Genomic DNA, 16,015 nt, shown 5'->3' with positions numbered 1-16,015 from the left:
TGGTCTTTAGACATGAGCTACTGGTTTTTGTACGTTAACCCGGGCCGCGATCACTTTTTGCTTTTTTCAGTTTTTGAAATCGTTTTGGAATTTGAATAACTAATAGCAATCGTAATAAGTATTCAGTCAGGTACATCCTAAGTAAGAGTAATCCGATTTCAAACTGAGATTTTCAGTGCTAAATACATAATTACTGGAACCTGCCTTTGGTAAACGGATCACAGTAATGTTGCTGTCGGTTTGCGTTCAGCCCGGACTCGTTCCTCCCTGTCCCTCCCCGAGCCTTAGGCCGCTCCTTCTTCTGCCTCTGCTTCTCTCAGTCCACCTTCATCTTTCAGTGTCATCTGCTTCATCTCCCAGTGTCCGTCCTCCACTCCTCTCCAGCCCTCGCAATCATTCGGAGACATTCACATTTTTTCGCGATGGGATTATTTTTCCTAGGCTTGTGCGACAGTTTCCCAATGTTGCAGACTGAGGATATACGATTGGTCGATGCTGTGGTTAGAGCATTTGAGTCGCGAGTTCAAATCCTCTGGTGCTGACTCAGCTTCCCGTCTGTTCTGGGGTCAGTGAATTGAGAATAACTTTTGTGGATGGTCAGCATTGGCTGTCGTGTGGAGAGTCTGACCCTCTTGCCGTGGGTTTACGGAATTTCGCACCACCAGCTCAGGATCGCCAAAGAGTTACGAGCATCGCTGCGACGGATGCTCGTGTGTGATGCTCACACAGATGAGACCTAACTCTGGATGACGCCCGTAGACTGGCGACACTCGCGTTATTTCATTAAAAGTGAAAGAAACAAAACAAACAGATGCAGGGCCGTTCGTTATTGCCCGATGTTTTCCCCGTCGTGTTTGCGTGGCCCTATCAATGTTTGCCGTGCTCACTGTTGTCACACATGCAGTGGTTTTACTATCAGCGGCGGGGATGTGTGCGTGCTCTGTAAAATTTAGCTTTTCTCATTGCGGGGCCTTGGCTCGGACAGAGACCGGAATTTCGCCATTAGCATCATACTAATTATAATCACGCGAGAGAAAATAAGATGTCGTAAATCGTGAGTAGTGTTCTATCGAAAACACCGCGACACAGTGTCCAGTATTTGCGTTTAGTGAGCGACTGCATCAGAGAGGTAATGGTTGCAGTGGATTCGTATTTATGTAACTGTGTGGTCCACACTTTGTTATTTATTATTTTAAGAAGGAAAAAAAATGTGAGTAAATATATGCTTCCAATCGCATGCACACCTTATAAACACTCATAATTATTATTATTCGGCTGAAAACATCTTAATATATAGAGGATCACAGAGCTTGGGCAAATTTCTGGCACTGGCTCACTACCTGGCCACCTCCCAGCTTGTCTGTAATTCCTCAGCGATTGTTAGATGCGATTTGAATGAACGGTGCTATATACAACTCAACATTATTATAGAATATTAATTGTGTTCATGCACACTGTATATAGACATTTTTCCTGAAGGAGGCCAGTTGGCTGAAACGTCTAGGTTTTTTAACGCTCTCAGTTGCAGTCAAAATAATACTGTTATTATTTTTCAATAACTGTATTTTATTAACGTGTAGACGTTTATGTTACATACACGTAGTGTGTATCTGTATTCATTGCATAGTAAATTATTTAAAGTTTTAACATTAAATTGCAATGTTTAAGGTATTACGCTATACATTTTATTGATATAACATTTGATACATGTTATAAACAAAGTATACATGTTTCAGAATCAAACTACAAATGCATATTCACGCTTCAAAAGTGGGAATGCCTTAACAAGCGCAGTGAATTCAGTCGTGAAAAATTGCTTTATTGAAGCAAAATCATAATGGAGGCAAAGTCTCTTCTCGTGGCTTGGCTTTGTAGTTGCAGCTTTTGTAAACTCCGCTGCAAATTATGAACACGTTGAGACTGCGGAAAGAGCGCAATCAAATCTGTGAATTAGGAGAAATCCCTCATCGCCACAAGGTAACAGTGCAAGCCAAGACAACCATCTTTCATGTTTCAAACAAGACACGCCGACATGTAAAACGTACACAGCCATTGTGCATTGTGCAAAAGATCGACAGCCCAAAGTTGTCTATCGCTGCCCCCACTGCTGCGGTCATTCACTCACATTTGCTCAAGTGTATTTTGATGGTGCTCACTCACAAGAGGACCACATTTCAGTTCTTGAGGAATTGCTGATAGTTTTTTGCATTTTGCAGAGAGGCTGTGTGCTGTTTACACGCGCTGCACGTTGAAAGAAAGAGAATGCTGATATGCAGGACAGTGAAAATGTTTTTTTTTACATAAATTACACTCTAAAGATGGAAACCTTTAATGATTAATGTGTCTTTTAAAGGTATCTGATCTCATCGGTCCCCATTTCAGAACAAGTGTCCGAAAGGTCTCGGAGATGTGAACTTGCTGGCCTACTATTCATTCCGGTGTGAGATGACCAAAACGACCTCTCTCACAATTTCAAATCCTACTTTGGTCACAGTAGGAAAATTCTACCTATTCAAATTATACCTCTCTTATCTAACTGTAGAGACATCATAATGAACTCCACCTCCAAAAGTATTATGGCCTAAAGTTGCAACAGCCTTGAGTTGTTCTTCATTAAAATGATCAATTCAAAATAATGTTTTTAATACATTATTTACCCACGTATGTACCAATGTAAAACTGTTGACTAAGCAAAGGGCCTAGCTGAAACGTTGGCAGAAGGATAGCTTCCGCCATTGTTTGGTGGAGAAATGGGTGCATTGCTGTTGTGGCAAAATCGCCATGAAATCAGTTTCTGCCGATGTAAGAATGAGGCCTCAAGTTCTGTTTTTACATTCGGATTTCACCAAACTGCATCTTTAAGGCACTACGTTGAACAACGTTTGGCGACGATTACCGCTGCATATCCCTCCCTGTTTCCTCTCTTGTCTCCGCTCTGAGCTGTTCCATTGCGTGGCCTCTCACACCACAATATTCATGTTTAGGTTGAGGCAGTGTATGGGTCGAGGTGTGTTGTTTGATGTGTCCCAATGCCCCCCCCGTCTCCCACCACCGTCGCAGCCGATTAACCACACTCAACGGCTTTTCAACAATGCGCTGCTCACTCGCTGGGCTTGCGAGTGCTGGAATTGATTGCGAGGTGAACCTGTAGATGTAAGGGTTATCACATCGCTCTCGCCTTATCTTCCTTTGGGCCAACATTTCTTCTCCACCATTGGTCACAGATAGGGCCAGATGTAAAGGTATATTTGTTTAAACCTGTCCACATATTTGACTGAAGGAAAATACATACACCCAAGTAAAATCATTCATGTAGCTATGCTCACAAAACGATGTATACATGCGGAAATATACATGTATATTATACATATATAGTGGGGGCGGTAGTGTAGTGGTTAGGGAATCGCGCTTCAAAAATGGCGACCCAGTTTAACACGTAGGCTTTCGGGACCAATATCCATAACAGGGGTTTTTGGCTAAGGTCGCGTAAATATATAAACGTGTCGTTAAACCCCCAACCACCCGACACAGCCAATTAGTAAGGTTTGTGACATAAACAAATCATGCCGATTCGAGAATTGTAGATGTTGTGGGTTTACTCTCCAACACACTGCACTAGTAATGAATTGGCATGTTTTGTTACATGGCAAACCTTACTAATTGGCTGTGGCGGGTTTAACAACACATTTATATTTACGCGTTCTCACCCCCAAAAACCTCTATTATGAATTGGCTACCCGGGTTCGTTACCCGCTCGTGGCCAACATATATCTGTCGCCGTCCTGCGCACCCCTTAGGTCGACTCGGCCTTAAACGAGTGCTTGGTGCGGTGTGTAAACATCAGGATTGGGGAGACGGAGGCAGCGGGCGCGACGTTGGCCACCCACACTCTCGTGTGCCGTGGCAGCCTTCGTAGGTGCTCACTAACAGCACTTGGACCAAGTCTGTTAAAGTCTATATGGGGCAGTTTTGTTTACGTTATAGATATTTTCTGAAAAGGCATTCATATGAAGCCTGAAAGCGCGATACAATTGCTGCTCTTAGATGTTCTTACTATTAACAGTGTGTGCATACAAGTATGCATCTATGTGTGCTTGTTTATGGTACAACACGTGCATCGTGCCCATGTCATTGGAGGCATAGAGTTTTCCTCCATCAATTATACATATTTTTTTAGGAATATAACAATACTGGTTATGTTTTCATGGTGTACACTGTTTTTTCTTATTATGGTCTGAATCCCGGCCTAATATAAACACACGAATTTAAAACATCCTATAAATCATCTTTTGCTGGTTTTTTTATATTAATGAAGCCAATGACCGAATCATCAAGAATAGATTCAAGTTTATTTCGTGTAACTGGGTGAGAATTCAAGAAAGCAGGATTGTCTCGTTTGCAAGCGTGACCTGGGGCATGAGTCTGCCAGTAGGGGGCGATTGCTATGAATAATCCCAATTTGAATGCTCCTAATCTCATCATATCTAAGAAGCTAAGCAGGCTGGGCCTGTATAGTCCTTGGATGAGTGAACACCATGGCTAATAGACAGTTGCAATAGGCATTGTTGGCAGTAGAGGGCTCGTGCTGCAAAGTCCATTGTTCATCTGCACTTCTTGCAACTTCAACCCACACTGACCAACATGGTCAAATATCCTTCAACAGCCCGCAAGGCATAGGGAAGCCCTCATCCAGCAGTGAACTCGTGACAAAGGGGGCTGTCCATGTGCGCTATTAATTACACCATGTTACAATTGTGCAATTGATGAGAAGAAGCAAGGAAAGCCCTTCAGCCATCGATGGAATAGCAAAGGGCTGTAAATTATTATGATTACTACAGCTTGTACGTAATAGGTTTCTATCACCCCTACAGCCATCAAAGATGCTATCGTTCACCGTATCTCCTGGGTGTTGTTTCTTTTACATGCGTATGCAGTCACTTGTGATTGGGCCTGGGTGGGGACCATCGTGTTGCAGCACGTCACAGTCTCGTTTATAACGCCAGATGGTTTCGAACCTACGAACTCAGCCGCACCGGTTCCAGGCCGGCGTGGCGCGGAGGTCGCTTTGTCTCCCCGGCCGCCTCACATCTCATGGAGCCGTGGGCTTCCGCACGCGGTCACGCGTCCAGAGCGTGTCCGCGCGCGTCGCACTCCGCAAAGGTTCTAGCGGGAGCGGTGCGCGTGTCGCGTGCCTGGCGCGGTTCCGTCCCTCGCTCGGCTTTGCCAGCAAAGTTGTTTTTCTCTCCACGGAGAATTTTTCATGCAACCTCCCAAGTGAACCAGAACCGAGTGTGCATTTCGCGAAGTTTGCTGAGTAACTGGAACAAATGGCTTACGGAGCAGATTTCTCCTTTTTTTTACTTTTTTACTCAGTGCTGAGGGTTTTTTTTTTCGTGTTAAATCAGTTGCGCTCCGTGGCTCGGTTACGGGATGGGCTAATGATTGGCGATGCGAAGTTCCTCTTGCTTGACGCTTTAACCGTCCCCTGCCTCTCGATGTTAGCGCTCGCGATGCACAGGACAACAACAAAAAAACGCGCAAAAGGAGAATCTGCGAAGAGAGGGAGCCGAGATAGCTTCACGCCGGCGGCTGGCGCTGGGGTAACAGCTTGCGGGTAATGAATATGTTGTTAGGAGGGCACTAAGGGAGGACACCTTGTGATCAGCGAGGTCGCCGCATGGCTTGTTAGAGGATGTTACCCCCATAAATGTGTTTGCTCTTCTATTTATTGCCCCCCCCTTCCACCCACCCCCGCCCCCCCCCCCCAAAAAAATGACTTGTGCTGCACGGCTGAATTTTTTGTGAAAGTGTCTGGGCGGCGTCGATGCAATTTCGTGGAATTCTGGCAAGGTGCGGCTGCAGTTTAGGAGGTTTTGGCCGATGCCCTGGTGAATGAGCAAACAGTAATGCATCACCAGCTGTGAATCTTTATCCACTGTCTTGGTGAATGCTGCAACCGCCACACAAATAAGTGGATTTAGATTTGCTACAAAAGGTCAATGAACATGGGGAGCTTGTGAGTGCTGACTTAAAAACAACCACACATTTTACTATTTATCTATATGTTATTTTAAATACCTTTGGGGACCATGCATGTTGAACTTCTTTCTTAATTCTGTACTTTTTAAAATAATCGGCACTTTATTAATTTATCCCCCCCCCTCCCCCCAGTGATTCCATGGAATGTCACGATTTGGGGTCGTGAAGCTTTCAAAATAAATTATTGTGTTGCGTAATTTTTAACTGCCTCTAAGTGTTTTGCCAAATCGACTCCACAATCTATTGCTGTATTTACGGCAATAGCATGTCATTTGCATACATCATCAATAATTGTTCCTTACACATACGATTCGATACTTGTATCAAGAGCATAGGATCGATTAATGGCGTTATGTTTACGTTGCAAGTGTGCATATCCTTAAACATACTTTTGTTTATTTTATTACTAGTACCATTATACAACTCTGCAGACAGTCAACAGTGAGTGTCATTGAGAAACTGGACCCCCATCATAAAAATGTGAAAATTCCCAACAGAAACCGGCCCCGCCATGTGCTCATTTAAGCAGTGTTACTCAAGAATTGATCGCAAGCGTGAAGGATTCACGTTACAGCATTATCCGTATTCAAAACTACCAAAAAAATATTTTTCATTTTGCCATGCAAGGCCCACTGAGCTATATGGCTCTTTTTCAGAAGCGACCTGGCCACAAATGACAGCTCAATGAAGTGGCTGATCACGTGGATTTTTCTAGCAGCCAAACACTTTAAACGGATGTTTCTTAATGTGGAGCATATAAACGGAGGACTTGGAGTAAAATACGAGCGACCGCGGGAAGAACATACAAACTCCAAATATACAGGCGTCAGTCAGGGTTGTGATCGAACCCACAACCTCCTGTATACCAGGCAACGTAATCAACATCTCTCCACCATGGCCCAGCACCAATGTGCACCAAGGTACTGGGCCATGGTGTGGCGATCGTGGAAGAGTAAGCCCAAAAAAAATCCATATTTCGGGGCTCTATACAGCTCTCTCTAGTAGAGGCCCTTCCACCAGCAGTGGATGGAGCAAAAGCACGCCGGGTTTTATACCAAGGCACAGCCGCTAGTATCCGCCGGCTGTCGACCTTGAGACACTGGGTTTGATGAGCGAAGGGTTCTTCAGCTGTCCATCGCCTTTGTCCACCCGGTAGCATTATGAATCTTCTCATCCACGCACGCTGCACAGAGACGATTGTCTGGCTGCTGTGGTGGGTCAGGTATATGTTCAGATCTTCCATTTTCAGCCTTGAGCAGCAAAGGCAAAGCCTTCACAGACGTTTGGCGGAAAGTGCTGTTGGCGAGCGCCTTTGAAGGCCGGCATGGCACACGAAGGAGTTGGTGGCCAGCCTTTGTAGCAGCAGCAGCAGCACCACCACCAGTACCCCGGCCAGTGTGCACTGATCTATAAGAATGAGTTTGTGTTTGCCGGAGTAGAGTGTAACTGGGCAAGGAGTTTCTATGTCCAGGCTGGGCGGCATGTGGCTGTCTTTCCTTGCATTGGTTGTTTTATTGGGTCGATTTGAGAAAAAAAAACAAAGTTCTATCATTTGGGTTCATAGTCAACAGTCACGTCTTTAAATGTAAAAATCCAACTTTCCTTACCCCTTTCGGTGGGTCCTCACCTGGTTTGGGGCAGCGGGTCCATTTTCCATCTTTCTATCCCCTGCTTTTTATAGCCGGTTTAGTTTACGTTGATGGTGTGTAAACGTGCATCACAATGCGATGTAGCGTGCATCACAACGCACTGTAAACGTGCATCGCAACGTAACGTGCCCACGCATTGCCTCAATAAAAAAAGGTAAAAATCCAAAGTGGATTTCTCGCCTCGTCAAACAAGAGCCACGCTCTGTCAGTGCTAACGATGCTTCTTTCATCGGAGAAAAGCACCATTGGCTCCACCTCACGCACTGCCTCGTCCCATCTCCCCCGTGCCTTCACCGCTGTATGTCAGTGTATTGTAATTTTTCGTTGTCTTTTGTCGCCCAATTTAATTTCAACTGTAATGCTGGTGTGAAATCATCACATCGAGCATCAATTGGGATCTCTCCCAGAGAAGTGTGAAACCACGTGTTTGTCACGTGACAGTCAAATCGATAGGTTTGATTCTCAGAGCCGGAATTTTGTCGAATTCGGCGGCAAGCCCGAGGTCATTACGATTGCTGCTTTGCGCCATCACCTCGCCACACCCGAGAATCCAACATCGTGTGCGCCAGCCACCCCGCGTTGGATCTCGGGCGTGTCGACTCGGTGTCACTGACCCGGCTGTCAACCTCGAGGCACTGGGTTTTATGGGTGAAGGGTGGCCACGCTGGTGAGATGTTAACTACCTCACCTGGTATACAGGAGGTCGTGGGTTCGATCCCTACCCTGATGCCTGTATATTTGGAGTTTGCACGTTCCCGTGATGGCGTGGATTTTTTTTTTCCGGGTACTCCGGTTTTTCCCTCCACGTTTAGAATCAATGTGCGTTTTTAGAGTATTTGGTTACTATCAATTTCCACATGATGATAAACCACTTTGTGGAGTTATCATTTGTGATGGCCAGGTCGCTTATGAAGAAGAGCTACACAGCTCAGTGGGCCTTACCTGATAGAAACAAAAACAATTTTAATCTTTATATAGTTTAATAAATCCCCCCACCCCGCGCCGCCCTGCCACCGCTCCTATGCCCCCCCGCGTTTGTGTCTTACGCCTCGTCTTCGCTCCCCGCAGGAGACATGACCCCCGTGGACCCCGGCAGCATAGCTGGCGCGGCAAACGGGGGCGACGCGCCGGGCGGCTTGGCTAGCGGCGGCGGCACCATGTCGTTCTGCGCCATCTGCGGGGACCGCGCCACGGGCAAGCACTACGGCGCCTCCAGCTGCGACGGCTGCAAGGGGTTCTTCCGCCGCAGCATCCGCAAGAACCACATGTACTCCTGCAGGTGCGCAGGCGGCGAGATGTGGGGCTGCATGAGGCTCCGGGTGCTTTTGTCATCCGATGTTTTTTGGGGCTCGGAGGGCTCGCGGAGGTCCAAGGTGGTTACGGGAAATCGTCGGACCGAAAGAAATCCGTGACATCTTGGAGATTATGTTTTTTTCTTTCTTCCCTATGTCCTGTGGCCTTCACTTGCGTGAATGATTGGGTGGGGGGGTTTCCTACGCACCTCGGCATTGCATTTTACTAAAAATTACCGCGCCAATATAAGCACCGTACTTGTGGCCCACGCTGTGACTCACACCGTGGACCACATGGTAACACCACTGCTCGCTTCGATCATTCGCTGGCAGCGTTGCACGTGTTTTTTAATGAACGTAAAAAAATTGTCTTATCAACTCCCCGCTATGAGCAATAAGCCATTCCATTACGATCTTTGGTATTGCCGTCACTGTCGTCATCAGTGTCATTGACAACGGATTTGTAGTTTTAAATAATTTCTGGTTACAACACACGTACCGAGTTGTGGGTTTAAGTTTCTGATCTTGTAGATTGTATATGTTGTAAGTAATTGGTTCGCATAAATCCCACAGTCACTATTGACGCAGCCTTCTCCAAGATGGCAAAGGAACGATTCTTGAGTTGAATTGCAACTTCATATTTATTTCAGTTCATTGAAATTCCAAAGGATATGGATTCCGAGTTGCCAACTAATAATTATTATTGCTATTATTTCCACATTATCGTTATCATAATTGTGAAAAAAATTATTTTCATCATTGTTCACGATCATCATCATGTGGTGAGCACATCAACAATCTAGTGATTGGAGGTATGGTTGGTGGATCATACAGAGATGGATCCAGCATGAGTGTGAGGCTCCTACCTTGAGGGACACGGTATGCTGCGTTTTAAGAGGCAATACAGTGAGTAGGTGTCACATTGCATGAATTTGGTACAAGTGTTCCAGGTCTAAGTAGGGCCTTACAAAATTAGACTTGCAACTGAGTGAGGCTTTCCATCACGAAGGATAAGTCAATGCCAACGTGGCACACTCTGAAACGCATCGAGCTAAACGTTTTCAGTGTCAATGCCTGCGCAACCGGTTACCGTATACAGCGCCCTTAACCTTGGCACATCCCTTAAACACGGCGCGTCAACGCGGTAACTCTGAATGCTGCTATAAAAATGTAAATGAGGAAATTGTAAATGAACGGATTCGGTCAGTAGCACAGATGCAATTGAGGGTAGACACAGCGAGAGCGTTGATGGCAGTTCTGGTAAATATCATCATCGCTTTTATCACTCACGTCACCTTCGTCATCATCATCACCCACGTGATCATCATAACCACAATCATCATCACCATCATCTTCATCATTGTTATTAGGAAGCTCCTGGAGATATTTCTTTAGAACCTCCTATTAGCACGGTCGGCTGTGTACGGTGTGAAAGAAGTTCAACATACGTACATCGTCGTCATAATGTTTGCTGTCTTCACATTTTTATTTATTTAAACTTTACCGAAAGAATTTCGATTTAAAGCTTTCGTGACTACAGGGATCCATATTTTTGGTTCTTTCGGTAAAGTCACGTAGAAGGAAAATAATAAAATAATAATAATATTATATAAATATTATTTTATTATTATATTATTATTATTTTATTATTTCCCTTCTACGTGACTTTACCAAAAGAACCAAGAATATGTCTTCACATTATTAGCCGATTAGAAATGCGTAGCCAATTGAACGTACCACCCCTTGCGGTTCATCGCGTCTTCACTGCCGTCACCCCATGCACCCTCTCCAAGTTCCGTATTCTCAGCGGGCCGTGACAGCGTATCAGGAATGATGATGTCAGAGTTCAAAAAGGAATGCCTTCTCACTATAGTTTAACCCCTACAATTAAGGTCATTGTGTACAAGTTTAACGACCATACATGACTACCTGCAATAAGTAATACCTCCCCAACTACTGGTAAGGGCACAGCTGTATATTCACCCTTTATTGCCCGCCATGAACATTCCTGTACCAGATAGTGCTGCCGTGTTCATAAATAAATGGGCGCGTTAAAATGCAGCACTAAAGAAAAAATAGAGCGCGGGGCTTGGATCAGCAACGGGGGAGTGTCCGCTATTTAAGCGTCTGGCGGACACCGTCATGGGAACGTGGAATTTCCACCGCCGGCTCGGGGCCCAGCCAGGTCCTTTGTTAGGAGCGGAAAGAATGGCTTGGCTATGCGAGGCGGGATCACGTGCGGAGCCGCGCGCCTCATAACAGAAAATGAAGAAAAAAAAGGCAGGAGCGCTTTATTGTGTGCCATATACGCAACGGACACCTCCCAAGCCACTGACACCGATGCACATGGCACCCTTAAAGATATGCCTGCACTTTTCAAACGCAAACACCATAAAATAAAATATATATACGCACTGTATGCGTCATATATCCTCATAAATCATAAACCTGTTTTGTGCCCAAAGAAGTTGGCGTTCCCATGCTAATAATGAGCATGAGGCGGTGCTCATCCTTGTTGGTGACGTGGAACCCGTCGTTGGAAATTCCAAATGACAGTAACATGGCAGGAATCAGTCCACTTCGATACTGGCGCTCATCTCACCGACCGCAGACAACGTTGATGTCAACGGTGGCAATGATGATGATGTTGGCAATGATGCCAAAAATAACGTTGATGATGATAGGTTGAGTTGACCAAGCCTGGGATTTGAACGTATAGCCTCACAGGGTGGTAGCGTGGCTGAGTGTTAACACTTCTGCCTTACAGGAAGAAGGTGCCTGAGTTTTATTCCCAACTCGGGGGCCTTTCTCTATGGAGTTTGTATGTTCGCCCCCTGTTCTGCATGGGTTTCTTCCAGATTCTGTGGTTTCCTCCCCATAGCCATAACACCATACAGAATAACTGTACATCCCAATACTGAAAAGCAACCTTTCAGCATTGGAATGTACAGTTATACTGTATTAGGATGTAAACAAATGCAGTGCGTCGTGGTGACGACATAATTAACTACCTGGCCTGGTATACAGGGGGTCGTGGGTTCAATCCCAACTCTGACGCTTGCTGTATATTTGGAGTTTGCATGTCTATCTCTCCCCATGGTCGCGTGAATTTTTCTCCAGGTCCTCTGTTTTTTCCCTCCACATTTAGAATCAACACGAATTTCGAGTATTTGGGTGCTGTAATTTTCCACATGATAAGCCACTTTTTTGAGCTATCATTTGTGGCCAGGTCGCTTCTGATAGCTATATAGCTCAGGGAGCCTTACCTGGTAAAATACAAATAGTAAAAGAAAACATAGAAATAGTCGTAGTAGTAGTAATAGATAATAACAGTTTGGAGCCCGGCTGCTAGCCACCACTGTGGCCTGCAGCGCATTGCGGCCGCACTGGGATGACGTCCCTTGGCTCTAGAGGTACATGTTGTGTGGCACGTGCAGGTACAGCCGGCAGTGCGTGGTGGACAAGGACAAGCGGAACCAGTGCCGGTACTGCCGCCTGAAAAAGTGCTTCCGTGCTGGCATGAAAAAAGAAGGTAAGGAACTGCCCATTCACTTCCACTGCTTACCAACAAGATCGGCTGAGGCACACACACACTCGAGGCGTATACAATCCCATCGTATCGGTGCAACATCAGGCTGGGGTCGCTTAATGGCAGAGTGCTACGACTTGCAATCGGAGAGTTGCGGAGATTTTAAATCCCGGTCGGAGGTCAGTGAGTGTATTTCACTGGTGGTTGTCCTAAGTCTACGCTAGCCCCTGCCATGTGAATGAGGAAACCCATGCAGAACAGGGGGCGAATGTGTTTTATTGCCATAAACGATAAAACTTATTCTTATTTTTAATTATTCGTAAAGGAACTGACGCGGTGCTCAATACAATCTCGGCCTCGCTAAAAGCACCCCCCCCCCCGGCGCGTGGTGGACGTGAAGCAACGTTCACCTTGCTCACCTTGCAACTCCGCTCTGCAGTCGCCATGCTCTTGGCCACGGGGTGATAAGGGAGGCCCTTAACAGGCGACGAGATAGTGCCGTGGGTCCCTGCTTATCGTCCCCGCGTTTGGTGGAATGGGAGAGTTGAGGTGCGTTTTTGTATTGCTTATCGGATACAGCTTATTGGCTCGGATAAAGCGTACAGATGCATGATGTGGGATTAAAAACACTGCCCCCCCCCCACTCGACACGTTGCGCACTCCCTACTGATAACAAATTTCACGATCCCAGTGTCCCTGACGCAGCGGCAGTGATCAGAGACTCGGGTTGCATGCAGCAGGATAATGTAAGGGGCTTGTCTAGTGGGAGGCAGCGCAGGGCAGGTACGATGCCACACGCGGAGATGCATGCTGCGCTTGGAACAATGCGTGCTGCTATCGGCTCTGCCTTGTGTTTGCCCTGCAATTTCAAAAGTGATCATTGCCTTATTGAAATGTAGACGGTGAGTTAAATAAAATAAAAAAACTTATCTTGAACATTTTCATTGTAAATTTGACGGGCAACGATGGAAACATAAAAAAACACTAATTTGAAAAGACTTCCAAAAAGATCTTTACTCTTCAACTTTCGCAAACAATCATAAAATAAGAATATTAATACGATGCAGTATATGGAAATGGAATTTGACACCCAAAAAGGTACTTGTAATGCAATTGAGCTATAAAGCGGAGGTCAAGGGCCTGTGCAACATGGGAGAACAGGGGCGGTCATATTACGTTACTCGTGCCACAAAACGTATAATTGAGAGTACAGACATTTAGTTCAGGCCCTGTCACCAGTTGAACTTTATTTTATAACTCAGAAACCGTGATCAATACCAGTGTCCTGCTGGATGCTCGGCAAGCTCAGATTAAAATCGAAAGGACCCCAGGAAGGCCGTCAACTTATCCAATTGTCCCTGTGGGGTTGCTAAAGTGGGGGGGGGGGGGGTACCCCTTTGTGGGAAGTCAACATTGGTTGTCCTATGGAGGGATAGTCCTCCCCGGTACTGGAATGTGGAATTCCCACCACCACCACCGCTTCTTCTTCTGCCATGTGGTTTGCTGCAATATAGCAGACTTATTGTAGGGAAGAAGCGGAGTTGCCAAAGGTCATGGTTCTTTAGGCAGCCCAAAGGCCTCTGGGGTGAGGTTACGAATGCCTTCTCTACCTCCTCCGAATGAGCGGGAGGAGATGAGCACAGCGACCTTGAGCTGTGCGGATTCTGTTCATATTTACACCCACTGGCTCGGGACCATCAGCGCGTAGATGATCGCCAGCGCACGCTCTCTTGCGCAGTTGGGTTTTGATATAAATGCGACGCGTGCGTGATCTTTTAACTAAACAATAATTTCCGGCCGTCAGTGGATGCTTCATATTGAATGCACCACTTTAGACTCGAGCTCTCGAAACGTTGCCACCCTCTTCAACTGCCACGTAGTACAGTGTTACTTCCTCAAACGTTGCAAAATTATAATTATACCTAATGCGAACATTTTATCTGTCTGCACCCAAGCCCCAGAAGGGGCTGCAGGGGGGAACGGGGAGAGAAGAGAAGTACAGGGGGGGGGGGTAGGGAGATGAGAGAGGGGCAGGGAGAGAGGGGAGAGGAGAGAGGAGGCCTGCCAAAAAACCGGAGAGCCGTTCAAGTCCTCGGCGCCATAACAAGAGGCAATGAAATGCACGGCGCGTTAATGTTTTGTGGCACCCGATGACTGCATGGGTCGATACGGCGTGACACCGGCTGTGATAACGGCCGAGCAGCCTTGAATCACCACCTCTTTATTGCTCTAGCGGTGACGTAAACGCGACTCGAAAAACAAGTTGCTCATCGTCGTTTTGCTGGCTTGTTTTTTTTAGTTTCTCTCTAGTTTCTACCACATGTTGTTTTATTCCCACTTTAAATTGGCCCGCTTGTCAGTTTTGGGCATGCGTCAATTCGACTTGTAAAATAATGTGTTGTGATTGTGACGCATCCATTGAATTGTGTATAAAATATAGATTACCTACGATTCATGCACAATTATTACATGTTAACGCAGTATATGAGATGGTTACATTCACATTAAATAAATTAACCAATCTACAAATGAGACCAATAAAAAACCACAATGTAAATAAGACGGCGTAATTTAGACCAAATTAATAATTAAATCAAACTGCGTCATGTGACAATTTATTGAATCGCTTGGCGGTTGGTGGCTGATTTGTTACGCAGGTAATAATTATACAGCCCTTCCTTCCTACTCAAGGTGGCATGATTGGCAAGGCCTATCAGGCACCGACTGTGCATAGTCAGCAAGGGCCTGAGGTCAGGTGTTTCCTGCGTGTGTGAAGCGGCCGGAAGTTTGCGTAGGTATAGTGCTGCTGGCCTCGAAGCCAGTGGCCTGATGGTGGGGTTTGGGGGATAATGTAGAGATGGAGGCCGAATGAAGCACACCAGCAGGAGCCCACTCACAAACATTTCTTGCTAAGCGTCCCTCGGTCGGGTTTCTGGGAAGGACCTGTCCCAGGTTACGTGATAACTCCACTATCTCGGGAAATCGTGATAACCGCACTGTTTCCATTGCCTCAAGTTGTCCATCGTTCGAGTTCAGGCCTGCTCGAGTACGCTCGAGTGAATTCAAGTTGGGAACTCAGTAAAAGTAGCGCTCATCAACTTCCAGAGGGATGCTGGGCTGACTGTAGCACCACCCGGCCAGAGTATTGTAAACATTACCACGATTCCCAATGTATAAATAACTTACCCATCCATCCACCCGAACCCCTTATTGCTCTCACTCCCCACACCCTGCAGCAGTACAAAACGAGCGGGACAGGATCAGCACTCGGCGGAACAGCCAGGACGACGCCACGTCGCCCTCCATCAACACGTTCGTGCAGGCCGAGTCACTCTCTCGACAGGTGAGGGGGGCGGGGGCTCCGCGCACGCTCCCTCTGCGCCACCCAGAGCGGGTGCTGCGGCTTGCGCCGGCCTCGGCCGACGCTTGATTGAAGCTCTGGAATTCAGTCGGTCAGTCAAGTCAGCCAACAGATCGGCCTGTCGGATCCATCGCAGCCGCTCGAA

General features: G+C 46.4%; 1 protein-coding gene across 8 annotated transcripts in view; it reads left to right on the top strand.

The window, feature by feature from the left end:
- Nucleotides 1-16,015, top strand: part of LOC144723348 (hepatocyte nuclear factor 4-gamma-like) — an 82,131-nt gene that overhangs the window by 55,431 nt on the left and 10,685 nt on the right. For 7 of the 8 annotated variants that reach the window (XM_078602078.1, XM_078602080.1, XM_078602082.1 and 4 more), the window contains 3 exons: nucleotides 8,757-8,967; nucleotides 12,418-12,512; nucleotides 15,746-15,852. In XM_078602078.1, coding sequence (XP_078458204.1) covers nucleotides 8,757-8,967; nucleotides 12,418-12,512; nucleotides 15,746-15,852 — 413 coding nt within the window. The remainder of the gene's footprint in view (nucleotides 1-8,756; nucleotides 8,968-12,417; nucleotides 12,513-15,745; nucleotides 15,853-16,015) is intronic. The other variant, XM_078602076.1, reaches the window with a different exon arrangement.

This window comes from Lampetra planeri, chromosome 17 (genome assembly GCF_965212315.1).
Source record: "Lampetra planeri chromosome 17, kcLamPlan1.2.h2, whole genome shotgun sequence".
Taxonomy (NCBI): Eukaryota; Metazoa; Chordata; class Hyperoartia; order Petromyzontiformes; family Petromyzontidae; genus Lampetra; species Lampetra planeri.
This window is presented reverse-complemented; position numbering and strand designations above follow the sequence as displayed.